At 35.5% G+C, this 16,843-nt stretch overlaps 1 protein-coding gene across 3 annotated transcripts in view; it reads right to left on the bottom strand.

The window, feature by feature from the left end:
* Positions 1-16,843, bottom strand: part of AFTPH (aftiphilin) — a 69,998-nt gene that overhangs the window by 13,785 nt on the left and 39,370 nt on the right. For 2 of the 3 annotated variants that reach the window (XM_040224028.1, XM_040224027.1), the window contains exons 3-7: positions 11,330-11,481; positions 9,159-9,285; positions 8,689-8,745; positions 5,456-5,578; positions 335-395 (exon numbers count right to left, since the gene is read on the bottom strand). In XM_040224028.1, the coding sequence (XP_040079962.1) occupies positions 335-395; positions 5,456-5,578; positions 8,689-8,745; positions 9,159-9,285; positions 11,330-11,481 (520 nt within the window). The remainder of the gene's footprint in view (positions 1-334; positions 396-5,455; positions 5,579-8,688; positions 8,746-9,158; positions 9,286-11,329; positions 11,482-16,843) is intronic. The other variant, XR_005718285.1, reaches the window with a different exon arrangement.

The raw sequence follows: 16,843 nt of genomic DNA, 5'->3' as shown, positions 1-16,843 counted from the left end.
CTACAGAAAAAAATTTCAAATAAACTGGTCCACCAAAAATGTTATATAAACTACCTAGATATTTGTGAGAAATAAAGAAGCTTATCTTTGACTTAAGATAAAAAGAAACTCAAATTTTATCTGGTTACTACTACTTATATATGGACATTAATAATGTTAATAATAGTAACGGCTGGTTTCTTGAGCAATTACTATTCAGAAAGAAAGCCTGAATTTCCAAAGATAAGAAGTTTATGTTCAAACAAAAATGGAAATCAGCAGAGAGAAGTCTGTCTGAACTTTGTAGCTTTCTTAACTCTAGCTCTGGCGCTAGAGGCTCTACGGAGAGACGTACCATCTAAAGGGTTAGTAAGGCCACTGCTACTCCAGTCAAACTGGACGGGTGGTAGAGACTCCTAGAGTTGAAAACCAAAAAATCAAAATTAATCAGTATAGGTTGTAGCAACATAAAGAATCCTTAAAAACAGAACAAAACACTATTATAGCAAGATCATTAGGCAATAAAATACCTAAAGACAAAGTTGGGATAATTTACAATTTCAGAAGGTTATCTACAAATATTAACACAAACTGAAATTGCAAAATTTATAAGCAGTACAGCTTGTTGACATTAAAAATGGTATATCTGAGAAATGGAATTATCTTAAATTTTCAAACAGAAGTTTACAGACTAATTCTATATCAAGATTTCAATCTATTCTCCAATCATAATTTAAACTACTGGCTTGAAAACCTCACTGATCTTTTTTCACTAAAGAGTGATCTATTTTTATTTTAAATGATTAGCCACTTACAATTTCTTAATAGATAATACAAGGCAACAGAGAAGGTAGCATACTGAACTGGAGGCAAGCTGGGTTATTAAGGACAAAGTAACTAGCTGTATAAACATGGATGTTATTTATTTGGTTTCCTTATATATATACAAATTTTTTTAAAAAAACTTATAACCTCTAATTTAGAAATTACTTATAATCAGTATTAGAATTTAATGTTTAAAATAATGTACTGAAAGGTATACTCGGAACTTATTTGAATATTCTATGTTTAAAAACTCTGTTAACTGCCAAACACATAAAGATAAAATAAGCAAATGATAAATATAAGACGGAAGGTAGTACAAAACATTAAAAAAAATGATCCACACTTTAAGAATATTCCTGACAGGGGAAAAAAAAATGCATTTTCTTATTTTTGGGGTGGTATTGGCAACACTTATTGAAATAACCTTTTACTAGACTCTTACTATCAATATGTTATCATCTTTTTTTTTGTTTTGCTCACTGTAAGGTAGGCACTTTTTAAAACTTTATAATCATTTTCTCTCTGTAGACAAAGACACTGTTCCCTGTAGGAAAGGAACGTGAATTGGCTAATTTTGAAAGTCTAACCCCATGGTATTATAATATTGCTTTGATAACCAATGATGGGCATGTTACTATAAGCATTTGGTCTCCCCCATATCAAGTCAGGCCTGGAGATATAAACAAAATAAAATACTGGGGACAGTGGCAGCCAGGATGAGAGAGAGGTGGAAGGAGGGACTGGTGAGGGAGACGGAAGAATGCTGTATCTGAACTGTGGTGGTGGTCACATGAAAAAATAGCATAGAACTACACACATATATTGAGCAAATGTCATAGTCTCAGTTTTGATATTATTCTATAATTATGTAAAATGTGATTGTGAGGAAAACTGGTGAAGATACAAGGCACCTCTTCTGTATGATCTTTGCAACTTCCTGTAATCTATAATTGTTTCAAATAAAAGTTTTAAAAATCCTGGTGAAAATCGAGTTCATAACCTACCTGCAAGACTAAAAGATCTTCAGCTGAGCTCAAAAACAAACAAAAAGGTCTAGGTATTCCAACAGATTCAACTTGTTCTACTTCTCAATCAGGAAAGCCTTTAGAACTATTCAATACTGACTAGATGGACAAAACTCAGATTTATGTAATAACAAAATTTCTGGGTAAAGCGAAGCAAAGCTCTTTCATTAACATGTTTTATCTAAACGATGTCAAGAACCTGGATGTTTCGAAATATTTCAATGATTTTCTGGAATCTTACTTTTCACAGACATGTATGGCATTTTGAAGACACAACCAATATTATAATAAAGAGGTACTAAATTATGAATCAAAATTTAGTGGAATTGAGACAGATGAAAAACAGATACCTAAATAATTACAGGTTAACTAATGGCACTGACAAGCAGGCAACTCAAAGAGAAAGCACTAGAATGAAACATTTAAAAACAACTTTATGTGGCATGAATGATTACTGCAGAGATGAAAGAAGACAAGTTCATAATAAAAAGAGGGGGAAGAAAAGGCTAGAGACAGGAGACTTTGGTTCTAGTCCTAAGTACAGCACTGACATGTGATTTTAGGTAAATTACTTAAGTCTTTCCAAATATGTTTTCTAATTGTAAAATGAGAGTACAGAGCTAGACTGTCATTTTTTTCTTTCTTCTAACTCTAAAATTCTGATTCACAACTGAAATAGCAACATAAAGCAGCCTAAGAGAGGAAATTTGCTGGTGGTAACCAGCTGGATAACTGCTAGCCAGAGAGCTAACTCCACTTGGCAGTGTATAAAGTATGGTTAACATCCTAACCTTACTAAGAGGGAATCAGTATGGCACTGTGATTGGTGTGACCTTGAAATTCAGTGAAAAAAGATGTCAACAACAACAACAAGAAGTATCACTACATGCTTTTTATCTGTCTTTTTTCCCCCAGGTAAAATTATCTTTTTAAAAAAACCTCACATTAACAGATATCAGTAAAATACTGACTTTCTAAACAAGAGATGTAATGGCAAAAAGACTGATGAATACAAACTCATTTGAAATAAAAGATAGAAATTTAGTGAGTACCAAACTGAAATAGAAAAGACAGATCAAAAAACATGCAGTCATAACGAGAATTATGCCACTATGCTAAGTTTGAAAGTCACTGTTCAAGGATGCCAAAACATAAAAGGAAGGTTTGCCACATGCTTTTTTGGGGGAAAAATTTAGGTATTGAACAGGTTTTTGCTGACACATTTTGCTAAGCTTCTAGCACTAATGTTTATGGTTGTTTCACCTGAAAATTATCATTAGGAGGAAGACTGAATAGCCAAAATGTTATGTGAAAAATAATAAATACACTGTATGCTTAGGAAGAGTGGTAAGAAATACACTTTATATGGAGAACCTTTAGAATGTATTTCAGATGTTTGCTGAGTATGTTAACCTGAATCAAAAGTATGGAGCCAAGCAAAGAGCATGTAATTTAGTGATGGAGGTCAGGCATCTCAGCACAAAATTCTGATATGCATGCTGAAATCTTCAGTTTGAATGTTAGAAAGCAGACCTACATAGGCTCAAGTCAATTCAGAAATAACTTTGAACTTCCATTGGGAAATACTGTTTTCATTGGTTTTCCAAAGCCTAAAAACTAAAGCCAATGAGGATCACAAAATACCATAAAAAGTATAGAATAAACTTGTTAATTCAATATTGATGTGTATTTTTAAAAAAGGGAAATGTGTACATGAAACAGAATAAAAGGAAGTACTTGATTAAAAAGAGCTTTTAAAAAATATAAATAGCAAGAGACCAAGTTCCATCTTCCAGCAAAAAAGTTAGATATGCTTCAGTGACACTGAAAATTCCCATACTTGCCTATAACTACGGAGACAGTCCTTTGATTACAAGTACATAGGGGTATGTATGTATAGAGATGGCAGCAGCTGAATCCTTGTGGAGCTGCAACTAATCGCCATCAAATTAATACATGTTGATTTCTACTAAAAATCTTCCATTAAATTAACACACATGCTTTTTATTAGGTTATCTAGACTTTTAATCAAGTCTATAATTAAATTATATGGAGGTATGACTAGGCAAAAGTGACAGGTGACAGCTAACTAATAAAATAAGCAATAGCTTATGGGGTTGTAATACATGGAAATGGTTGGATGGAGAAGAGAAGAAGGAGGCAAGGAAAAATAACAAGTGGCTCAAATTGAGAACAGCTCCATTTCCAGAAAACATACCAGGCAGTTAGTCAAATTATTTTCCTAACACCTAGCACTGTAGGAATAAGAATGCTGACTGAGGCAGAAGTGAGAATGTGCTATAATTCTGGAATCTGCACAGACATGGCAGGCTTGTGAGAACAGCTGATAGCCAGAGGGCAATATATAGCCAATGAAAGGAAGAGAGCTAAGGACAGATTCAGCCTACTGAGACATTTTGCCCAAGGCACCTTGCCTGTTGCCCAATCAATAAGGCCAGGCATTTTATGCATTAGGTCTCCATGCCCATGAATTCAGTGACAGTAATAAACTGGTTTCAGAGGGACGTTGAAGCTAAGCTCAAGTATAAACCACAGTGGTACACAGCAGTAATATTACATGTTTCTTGAAACACACCTGAAAAGGCAGGACCCTGCTTTACAAAATCATTTGCCAAAGTATATTCTTCAAAACACTAGTTCTACAGGTGTTATAAACTCTTCTTCCTTGATCCCTACAGAAAAGGGTTCTATGGCCAAGTAAATTTGAGAAATGAAATAAAATTAAATAACATTATTCACTGCAGGATTTTTCAGTCCTTAATATATGCGTTGTGAACCTTCAAAGGTTGTTTAGGGTTTGATACGAAATATTTCCCGATCTCACTAAACCGTTCTTTAGTGAAGCAATTCTGGGGATTAGTGTTCAGTAGAACACATCTTGGGAAAGGGTGTCCAAACATGCATTTTTGTGTTAGACATAATTAGTGATGATATTTAAGGTTAAGAAATGACAAACACAGCAAGAATATATCTTAGAAATGGTAATGTTCATTAAAAATACTAATATTCTAAAAAACAATTTTAACCTGTACTGAGTCAGTTGCTAACTTGATGTCAAAAAAGTAAGCAAACCAAGTAAGCTATGCTCTCCCAGGAAAAAAGTGAGAGGAAGGGCCTTAATATTAAATATACTGGACTGAAATATGGATTTGTGCTTAAATGTGCCAAAGAAGTAAAGGGTAAGAAGGGTAAGAGAGCCTTCTTGGAGCTGGTATAATGCAATGTTTTCTTTTTTTTGAAAATCCAGCACTTACCAGATTTAGGTGTCAGTAATAGATCATAAAATGTACCAGTTGTAAGTGATTTTTTGCTTGCTTCAAAGTTCTTATTTTACAGGTAAAAAGACTAAGGCCTAGATAGGTTTAAAGGACTTACCCATAACCAGCCAGTTCTCAAACTGTCTTTTCTATTTTTTAAAATTAAAGAGAATTTTCTCATTGTATTTCAAAGGATGTTAATAAGAACTGAAATCACATCTATCATGAAACTAAAATTTAAAAATATTTTTAAAATGAAAAGTTATATATTAAGGAAAACAACAATGTATGTGGACATATGTGTACATACATGCATAAATGTATCTATATACATCCAGATATTTTTACCTGGAATTGGTCAGATGTACATGTGTTCATTTCTGGTGACATAGTGGTGGTCTGACCGATGGAAGCGATTTTTTCTGCAGCAGATAGTGGTTTCAGTGGTTCCTTGGTGGGCTCTAACATACCCTGAAAAAGGCATATTAGCTATCAGATGGGGGAAGGATTGGCCCATAAACTTCACAAGAAAGTTAATTTAGCAGAAAGCAGAAAGAACAGGTCATTTGGAAAGTACTGAAGACAAAAACGAACTAGTCTTAAGTTTTGTTTAGTGAAAATCTTACAGCACTCTAATGGGAAATATTTCATAATAATACATTTGTAATCCAAACTTTTTGAAACAAGACCTTATAATTTAAACTGGATTTGCTTTAGAGTGCCTGGTTACCACTGTCACACAAATGCACAAACACATGGAATGGAGGGGGAAGGGAAGCGGCAAGCAAAACAGTGTATTACATCCATGTGCTGAGAATGCAATACTGTTCTGATGTTTCAGACGTAAAACTGCCCGAAAGGGCACTCTTCATACACATTACACCATGGTGGTACTTAGAGAGGTGGGAGTGGATTCTAAAACACACCATATAGTGTGATGACATCCCTATGCTACAACGTGAATTTAGTGTCTGATCCTTGCTCACTACAGGATGGGAGCCTCACAGTCATTTCAGAGGGGAAAACATCTTACATGTTCCACTAGGCATGTTACGAATTTATCACACTCTTTCAGTAAGAGAGACATTCAAGATGGGTGTAGAAACAAAGAAGAAAAAAAAAATCAGCACTTTGTATCTGTGTTCTACAAACACTAAAAATAATGCGTTATTTTCACGCCAAGTTATTGGCATGAAAGAAGGCCCAAGCTTTTACAAATTTTAGAATAATAACCTGACAAACTCTTGAACAGTTATCAACCAGATAAAAGTCTCCTTTTACGAGGGGAGGGCTGCGGGGGGCGGGCAGGGAAGCTGCTAAGTCTAACAATCTTATAGTTAGAATCTATACATTTCTCAAAACAAAGCTTTCAGGAGAATCCCCCTACTTTCATAAAATGGAGCATAAGCTAAAATAAATAATTTACATATATATCAATAGTTCTTAACAACAGTACACGTGAAAGGCTTTAATCTAGCATCTTGAAAAGTGAAAATAAATTCATGGTCTAATTCAATGTCATATACATTATAAAGGCGTGTGCTCTTCTAGAAAGACTCCATGCGTCTGGTAAACCATTACTAGTCTTAGCCAACTTTTCTAATGTGAAATCTCCCTAAAGCCAGTGGTTCTCAAAGTGGTCCCCATCAGTAGCTCCTCTATCGTCTGGGAACTTCTCCTACCCCAGACCTACTGAATAAGAAACTACGGGGGTGGTGACTAGCATTCTGTGTTTTAAACAAGTCTTCCAAGCAATTCTAATGCACATCAAAGTCTCAGAACCAGTGACTTAAATGACTACTTCAGGTACTATTCCTCCAGATGAGATCAAAAGATATTGAACACCTCATGTGTGTAAAGCACTATGGAGAAAATTCAGGTATCATTAAAATATGAAATCAGATAAACCAGATATGAAAAAGAATGCTTCTAAATGTAAGGCATCAAAAAGAGGGAGGAGGAGAGGATATAATCACTAAAACAACTTTGGTATTAAAAGCTTACAAAAATGGTAAAACTACATTACTAATAAAAGGTTGTAATTGAGAGGGGAAAAAAGCATAGATATGAGTCTTTAAAAAACTGCCTAATGTGCTGAGTCTAACACAGAAGCATTAAATAGGTTACTGCCCCAACATGCAGAATGAAAGTGCCCACAAATTAAATTCCTACTTCCTATGCAGAATGTGACAATTAACAGCACTAACAATCTCTAGAAAGCTACGAGATCCAAATAACCTAAAAGTTAGAAACATTATGGACTACATTTACCTACAACATAAAAGAAAGTAGGGATGATCAAGGTGTTTTGAAAATACAAGATAACCATTCACAAAGGAGCAGAAATTGATTTTTAAAAAAAGCTCAAAGAAGCTTTTGTCCAATCTCACAAAACAAACCAACAAAAACAAAACAAAGCAAAATTTCAGTTCAGTAACAATAATTAGAGCTTATTCATAGAGAAGTTTGCAGATTAAAATGAGGTCAAGTTCCACAGCAAATTCATTTTCACATGCACATAAAGGGTTTTTAAATTTAAATTCCACACCAAGTGTTCCTTAGGGTTTTTTTCTCCTTTCTTAAACACAGTATTTTTCTCCTTATTTTCAAGTTATTGGTGAAAAAATTTTAAAATATTTTTAGTTTAATAGACAGGACATTTTTATCCACCAATAACTCAAAGACATGCCAAAACCCACCAACACATCAAACTTTAAAATGTGATTGAGTCTTGATAAGGTACAGAATGAAAATTCCTCAGTTTTCCTGGACTACCTGGCATATCTGAAAAAACAAAATTTAACATGTTTAAAACATTAATGGAAACACTAAGGCCCAATTATGGGTCCTGGTTCATTTTCATTTGTTATAATTTGCTGTCTCCAACCTTTTGTATATATCCATGGCTTCAACATTGCATTATTTAAAAATAATCAGAAATGCATTTAAACAAATGATATCTAAGGCTTCAGATACTTCAGTTTCTTCTTTTTAAAAGCAAATTAAAAGAGAGACTTCCAAAGGTGAATTTTACAAAAGTTATAAACACTGCTGCTGCTAAGTCGCTTCAGTCGTGTCCGACTCTGTGCGACCCCATAGATGGCAGCCCAGCAGGCTCCCTCGTCCCTGGGATTCTCCAGGCAAGAACACTGGAGTGGGTTGACATTTCCTTCTCCAATGCATGAAAGTGAAAAGTGAAAGTGAAGTCGCTCAGTCATGTCCAACCCTTAACAACCCCATGGACTGCAGCCTACCAGGCTCCTCCATCCATGGAATTTTCCAGGCAAGAGTACTGGAGTGGGGTGCCATTACCTTCTCCGTTATACTACTATTATAAACACTAGTAGTACTAAAAGTGTCTATAATAAATAAAATACAGAAAAATGTCTTCAGATCAAGACTAGAAGGGATTTATGAGCTCAAAAAAGGATATTATTGTATTTATTCTCTTAATGGTCCCATACGATATCTTAAAATACACTTTCCATGTCATGCTATGTAAGATGATTTTACAGAATAAATGCAACAATAATAAATAATGCAACAATAATAAATACATGCAAAAGCATCATTGTACTTACCAATCCTGCTGCATACATGGGCACTATAACAGGTTGCTTCTTATTGCCCGTGAAGAGCTACATATGTATGTTAGAGAGAGAATATGTATTTAGAGAATGATTTGTCATACAATGAAACAGTTTCCAAAATACTCTTATAATGCTTTATTATATACACTGTGAGTGAAAAATTGAAGAAATTGTTAAATTGCCCTTATGGGGTTATAGTTTTGATCTCCTAGTCCAATTCATTCATCTCATAGTTAAGCAAAAACACTGAAACATCTTTTTCTAAAGATAATAAATTTCAGAGAAAAATCTAGATAGATTTACACTTAGAAGTTGGGATATTTAAAATAAATGAACATTTAAACAAACTAGTATCTATTTTTCTGAGAAACTAGTTTATCATAATTTGTACAGAGGTGTGAAAGAATTTAAAAACATCCCTAAGTTGATTAAAGGATTTTCTAAGGTACTAATAAACTTACAATGTTTCGGGTGTCTATTCCCAGGGAGCATAAAAGTTTCTTGTTGCTATGGGAGCCACCCCACTGATATCTCAAGCCATGTGCATCATGGACGTCCTGTAGTTCGGTCCACACATCCAGCAGTTCCCTGCAAAGGTCACAACACAGTGAAGCCACCAACAATGGGTTACTCAGTAGCTTTCACCATGAATTCTACTTTTAAAGTGACTATAAAATATTATACATTCCAATTAATCTTGTGTCTAACATGAGTATATATATACCTATTACCTGAATGAAATCAAGAGCCAACATTTAGTCATTAGGAAAGTAACTAAATTAAACTCATCTGAAACAAGCAAAAATTTAGCCTGTATGTTATTCTTATTTAATTTGAAAACAAAAGCATTTAAAAGGAGGATAGAAATCACTGAGCACTTCACCATCTTACTAGAGCTATTTAATGTTTTCTCCTTGAGTCTTGACCCCCCACACACACAGTTGCAATTACAGTATACAATTCTGTATTCTTTTTTCAGACTTTAAGCATTTCCTTATCTACATACATACCTTTTTCAATGGTTTATTATGTCCTATTAGACAGATGCATCATCATTTATTTAGCCACAATCCTACAGTTTTAATTAAGCTGTTTTTACTGTTGGCTCCAATTGCTAGTCAGGCAAGAATATCTTCCTGTATTTTACAGTGTGTTAGTGTAGAATTCTGTTATTTCCTTAGACTGAATCTCTTGGGTCTAAGAATATGAACTGTCTGTACAGCTAGCATATTTTTTAAAAACATATCTAAATGGTTTCAAGATGGGAAAACATCAATCTTTTTATCTCCTTTTATTCTCAGAAATCACCCCAAAACAAAAGTCAAGAAGCAAAAATAATATTCATCTTAAATTATGAAATACTGCCTCCAGAGGTGGTGAGTAATGAAATGTAAGAGAAGCATCTAGGAATAACTTTGAAATTAAAATTAGAAAGTCAATCTAGACCCTCTAACATCTAAAATTTAATAGCAGTTTCGGAAAGAAAACAGATGCATTGGAGGGAAGGTAGCTGGCATTGTAAGACAACTGCTCAGTGCTGAAGAACAGAAGCTTCCTGATTGAAGGTTAAGACCCACACCAAGATACTTCACTGTAAAACATCAAAACACCAGCAATGAAAGACTCTAAATTATAAATGTGAAGTGGGGGTAAAGTAAAATTTTACTTCCTGGGAACCTTTTCTTCACTACCCACCCCCACCTACCCCCCAAGGAGGCTATCAGAGGATGTGCTTCACCAAAATGGGAAGTCCCAAGACAATGTGTGATAGGATGCCTAGACTGCTCTATTCCAGATTGGAAGGAACGGGAAGATGGAAGACTCCAGGTAAAAAAATGGATTGGACAGTTTGATAGGTCTTATCACAAGTAAGATTGTATTAACAGGCTATTCGAGGGTAGGGACAGATTTAGTGAGTTTAAAAAAAAAAAAAGAGGAAATCATTAAATCCAGGAAAAAAGTGTACTATAAAAGAAATAGTGGCTTAGCTGTGAACATTATTTACATGATCATAATAATGAAAATACCAAATAACAATTTAACCAAAAACTATGACATAAGTGTATTGGGAAGATGAAGGGAGGAAAACAGCAGATGTAAGATCTAAATTCTCATCTATCATACTGCTGCTGCTGCTAAGTCACTTCAGTCATGTCAGACTGTGTGTGACCCCATAGACGGCAGCCCACCAGGCTCCTCTGTCCCTGGGATTCTCCAGGCAAGAACACTGGAGTGGGTTGGCATTTCCTTCTCCAATGCATGAAAGTGAAAAGTGAAAGTGAAGTCGCTCAGTTGTGTCCGACTCTTAGCAACCCCATGGACTGCAGCCTACCAGGCTCCTCTGTCCATGGGATTTTCTAGGCAAGAGTACTATCATACTAGGAAATCAAAAAATAATATACAAAAATTTGACTGGATAGAATAGTGCTTTAGAAATTTTTTTTAAAAAACAGCTCAAAAGTGGAGAGGTAGAGAGATTTTTTAATTACATCTTTAGGCACAATATGATTTTTTAAACTTAAGTTAATGTTTTAGAACCTTAACAGTTTAAGATAACCTTAGATAACCTTATAAATTAGAACAGTCAAACTAACAAATATACAAGTAGACCTAAAAAGTGTCTACTACTTACCCACTTTCAGCTAAGGCCTCTCTTGTTTTTATTGGCAAGGTGCTTGTTTCCAGCAAGTGCTTCAGGGAAGTAACTTCTTCTTCAGTATCAGGGACAAATATGGAAGGAAAACATGCTTCGAAAATTCGCTCCAGGCGGTTTAGTAAAGCTGTCTGCATCAAAACATCCCCCAAAAGTTTATTTTCACTTTCAAAATTTTAACAATGTCACAGCTTTATCATTAATATAGACACACCCACACCCACAGACTGATATTCTGTCCACTGCTAAGGGGTGGAGGAACTACTAGACAGATACAGGAAGCACTAGAAGCGTAACTACTCATAAAGAAAGAAAGTCAAGTCGCTCAGTTATGTCAGACTCTGCAACCGCATGGACTGAAGCCTGCCAGGCTCCTCCATCCATGGGATTTTCCAGGCAAGAGTACTGGAGTGGGTTTCCATTTCCTTCTCCAGGGGATCTTCCTGACCCAGGGACCGGACCCGGGTCTACCTGCATTGTAGACAAACGCTTTACTGTCTGAGCCACCAGGGAAGAAAACTACTCATGCTGCTAAGTCGCTTCAGTCGTGTCCAACTCTGTGCGACCCCATAGACGGCAGCCCACCAGGTTCCCCCATCCCCGGGATTCTCCAGGCAAGAACACTGGTGTGGGTTGCCATTTCCTTCTCCAATGCATGAAAGTGAAAAGTGAAGTAAAGTTGCTCAGTCATGTCCAACCCTCAGCGACCCCATGGACTGCAGCCTTCCAGGCTCCTCTGTCCATGGGATCTTCCAGGTAAGAGTACTGGAGTGGGGTGCCATTGCCTTCTCACAGAACACTTTTAAATAATTGTGGTGATACAATGGTGACAAATAAATGTAGTTACACATCAAGCATTATGCCTGTCACTTTACAAACATTACCTTACCTAATTGACTACAAAATTCTACAAAGAAGAAATTATTACCCCATTTTACAGTGAGAAAGCAATCAAAGTTTGAATTATCTTCCCAAAGCAAAAACAAAACCAAAAACCCCAGACAATATTCATATTCTTTGCACTACACTGTGGTGTTTCTTCCTACCACTCACATACTCTCTATTTAGAATAAGACTGGATGCTGGCAAGAAGTGTTATGCTATTATATAATAGTTGAACAGAACCTAAACATGAACATTTGAATTTTGAAAATATTTTTAATTTTTAAAATAAACATTGTTTTACTGAAATACAGTTGATTTATCAGTTCAGTTCAGTTGCTCAGTTGTGTCTGACTCTTTGCGACCCCACGAACCGCGCAGCACGCCAGGTCTCCCTGTCTATCACCAACTCCCGGAGTCCACCCAAACCCATGTCCACTGAGTCGGTGATGCCATCCAACCATCTCATCCTCTGTCCTCCCCTTCTCCTCCTGCCCTCAATCTTTCCCAGCATCAGGGTCTTTTCAAATGAGTCAGCTCTTCGCATCAGGTGGCCAAAGTATTAGAGTTTCAGCTTCAGTATCAGTCCTTCCAATGAACACCCAGGACTGATCTCCTTTAGAATGGACTGGCTGGATCTCCTTGCAGTCCAAGGGACTCTCAAGAGTCTTCTCCAACACCACAGTTCAAAAGCATCAATTCTTCGGTACTCAACTTTCTTTATAGTCCAACTCTCACATCCATACATGACTATTGGAAAAACCATAGCCTTGACTAGACGGATCTTTGTTGGCAAAGTAATGTCTCTGCTTTTTAATATGTTGTCTAGGTTGGTCATACCTTTCCTTCCAAGAGTAAGCTTCTTTTAATTTCATGGCTGCAATTACCATCTGCAGTGATTTTGGAGCCCCCCCAAAATAAAGTCAGCCACTGTTCCCCCTGTTTCCATCTATTTGACATGAAGTGATGGGATCGGATGCCATGATCTTAGTTTTCTAAGCTTTAAGCCAACTTTTTCACTCTCCTCTTTCACTTTCATCAGAGGATCTTTAGTTCTTCTTCACTTTCTGCCATAAGGGTGATGTCATCTGCATATCTGAGGTTATTGATATTTCTCCCGGCAATCTTGATTCCAGCTTGTGCTAGTTGATTTATATGTTATGTTAATTTCTTCTGTACAGGAAAGTGACTCAGTTATACATACATATTATACACACACACACACATATATATATTCTTTTCCATATTCTTGTCTATTATGGTTTGTCACAGAATATTGAATGTAGTCCCCAGTGCTATATAGTGTGACCTTGTGAAAACCTTTCAGAAATATCTCTGCTGCTAATAGAACAAACAAAAGGGGAAAGAATGTCTGTTATGACTAAGAAATTTAACAGCTCATTTGTCATTTTGATGATCTGTGTTATCTTTTAGATATTCCATTTCTCTACTCTTCTATGGTGTGTATATTTGGGGTTTTGAATAGTACACTACCTTTCCTCCAAGCAAAGCTTGCATACTCCCTAGAGTATTTTCTCTGAGAACACTGGCATTTTGGACTATTTTTATTGATTGAAACATGCTGTATTTAGACTAACTTAGATTTTGGGGATACTAGTAGTTTTTGTCTACATGTGCAACCTACAAGAACATTCATTCCCACTTTCCTAACTTTATTTCAGATACATGTTAAATATTATCAACTTAGCTCACCTTACTACTTAAAACATCAACCAGGAATACAAAATGTTAGGTTAAAGCTTACTGAAAGGTTAAATGTACCACTGAAATGCCACCCACTGTACAAGAAAAATGCCACAAAATGATGGTACTTTCTGCCAAGTAACAAAAACAAGTCAATGCTTGATCTCTGTTGTTTAGTGTAGTCAGCAAACAGGAAGATGAAAAACAAAAGGAAAAACTTTCATACACCTATTTTCCAAAGCAAAAATCTCTTTTGAAAACTATTATCAGAGCAAAAAACTTAATGTTGTATAATTAGTCTCAGGGTACTTTTTTGCTATCTCTACAAAGGTTAGTCTAACACCTTCATTATATTCATGTGTGTGATATGGGAAAAGGTTCTCAATATCAATTATGAAACCTACAGTAAAGAGTAGACTCAAGATCCCAAGGCTTGTGAAACTTGAGTGCGTCAAGGGGACCCACACTTACTCGCTTCAACAGAGGGAATGGACAGACATTACTTTTAAAGGGATCAGATAACCATCTAATTGGAAACATAATAAGCACTGGCTCCTCCTGGGCAGGGAAGGTAAACAAAAACTCACACATGGCCAAATTTTATTTCTCTGTAAATTAAAACAGAATCTTCTTGTATCCTCTTTGTTATCCATTTAATGGGATAGAAAAAAAATATATCTCTCTAGGGATGAAAGAAAGGATTTCAAAGCATATTTAATCATTTGATCAATCATTAAATGTAACTACCAGGTCTTATGTATGAAAGTGTTAGTCATTCAGTCGTGTCTGACTCTTTATGATCCCATGGACTGTCTATGGAAATATCCAGGTAAGAATGCTGGAGTGGGTAGCCATTCCCTTCTCCAGGGGATCCTGCTGACCCAGGGATCAAAGCCAGGTCTCCTGCACTGGAAACAGATTCTTTACCATCTGAGTCACCAGGGTCTTAGGTATACTAGTGAGCAAATCCTCACATCAGTGGAATGTATTGAAGAAATAGAATGTTATTTAAACATAACCACTTCTAAACTTTGCTTTAAACTTCTTACCCAAACCTTTTTTCATAAAGAATAAAATTACATGGAAATTTTAAAGGGAAGTTCCATATGACTTTAGGATTAGATATGACAAGTCAATTGCTTCAAATCTTTTTGTTGAATGAGGTAGAGCAGGAGTTGGCAGATTTTTTTCTCTGTAGAGCCAGATAGTGAATATATTTTGTATTGCAGGCCATCCATAAACAATAAGTGTTGGTGTACTGCAATGAAACTTTATTTACTAAAACAGGCAGCAGGACAGATTTGTTTCCTAGGCCTTAGTTTGCTGATCTCTGAGGGAGAGCCAAAAATTTTTAATGAAGATTGAAATAACCAGAATCCACTAACTGAACAGTACCACCCACCATAAGGAGGAACTCTTTAACAGTTCAACAAGAAAGCAGTTAAGAGAATTAACAAAGATTCTGATTAAAATTAAATTTCCTAACATTTTACTTTTTAAAATTAAACGGTATATTAAAGTATAGTTGATTTACAATGTAGTGCCAATCTGACTTAAAGTGACTCAGGTATACACATATATGCATTTTAAAAAAATATTCTTTTCCATTATGGTTTATCACAGGATGTTGAGTATAGTTCCCTGTACTATACATTAGGACCTTGTTGTTTATCCATTTTAAATGTAAATAGTTTGCCTCTACCAACCCCAAACTCAACAGTCCATCCCTTTCCCTCCCTCCCTCTTGGCAGCCAGAAGTCTGTTCTCTATGAGTCTGTTTCTGTTTTGTAGATAGGCTCTTTTGTATCATATTCTAGATTCCACATATAAATAATATCATTATTTTTTAATGTATATTGTTTTAACTATCCACAAGACCCGTTTGATGCTAAAAGGGCTACATCTTGTTCATGGTAATAAACAATGCCAAATTTCATTTACTACTAGTTAATTCCAGTAAGTAAATGGCTGATGTAATTATAATACTTCAGTAGAAGACTGTGGACCCAAGGGGCTGAGACTCAGTTTCAGAGTTTATAAAGGGAAGCTATCAGGGCCTACCTCACAGGGTGAATAATAAATTAGAGGAGTGAATATTTGACACTCAGTGTGTGCTCAAGAAGTGATAGCTTTTATGACTACTGTTGTTATACAGATGACACATACAGACAAAATGGCATGCCAAGGGATAAAATAAATGTCAAAACTAGGTTCAAGTCTCACTAAGGCTATTTCTCTACCACTATTTAACATTCTATATCACGATTAAAATACTTGTCTCAATTTATATCAATTTCTACTATACTGTAATAAGAAATTAAATAATCAAATATTTTGCGTGCTCCCTAAGTTCTTCTTATCAAGTTAGGAGACAAGTACCTAAGTAAAAATAGCTGCCATTAAGAGCTGCTTATATGAACAGAACCTGTTACTGCTACTTCTTGGGGATTTAAAAAACTGGTGAACACTTTGGTTGACAGTTGGCATTTGTGACTTAAATCTTGATCATATTATGAAACACAAAGAATGTAAACCACACATGAGGTGTGTTAAGTACTTTACTTCCCAAGAAGCACAGTAAAGTTCAAAGATGTGATGGAACATAGTCTAAAATAAGTTAGTAAGTAGAAGAAGTATAGGAATATAACATTAATGCCAGAAGAAGAGAAACTAACCTACCACAAGAATAGCTTCTCCTGTGATCAGGCAGATAAACTTCTTAAAAAAAAAAACAAAAACAGATTTTTCTGAAACACTGTAATCAGATGCTAAATTTTAAAAAACTCACTGCTATTTTGAGCAAGATTGATACTGCTAAAGGTTTCCGGTTTTTTGTCTTTAAGATTATTAAATAATTTTAACTACTTTTAAATATATGCATTTTTCCCCTCAACACTGCCAGCCAAG

The sequence above is a fragment of the Oryx dammah genome, unplaced genomic scaffold, assembly GCF_014754425.2.
Source record: "Oryx dammah isolate SB20612 unplaced genomic scaffold, SCBI_Odam_1.1 HiC_scaffold_25, whole genome shotgun sequence".
NCBI classification, from domain to species: Eukaryota; Metazoa; Chordata; class Mammalia; order Artiodactyla; family Bovidae; genus Oryx; species Oryx dammah.
The sequence above is the reverse complement of the archived record's forward strand: the minus strand, read 5'-3'. Positions and strand labels throughout refer to the sequence as shown.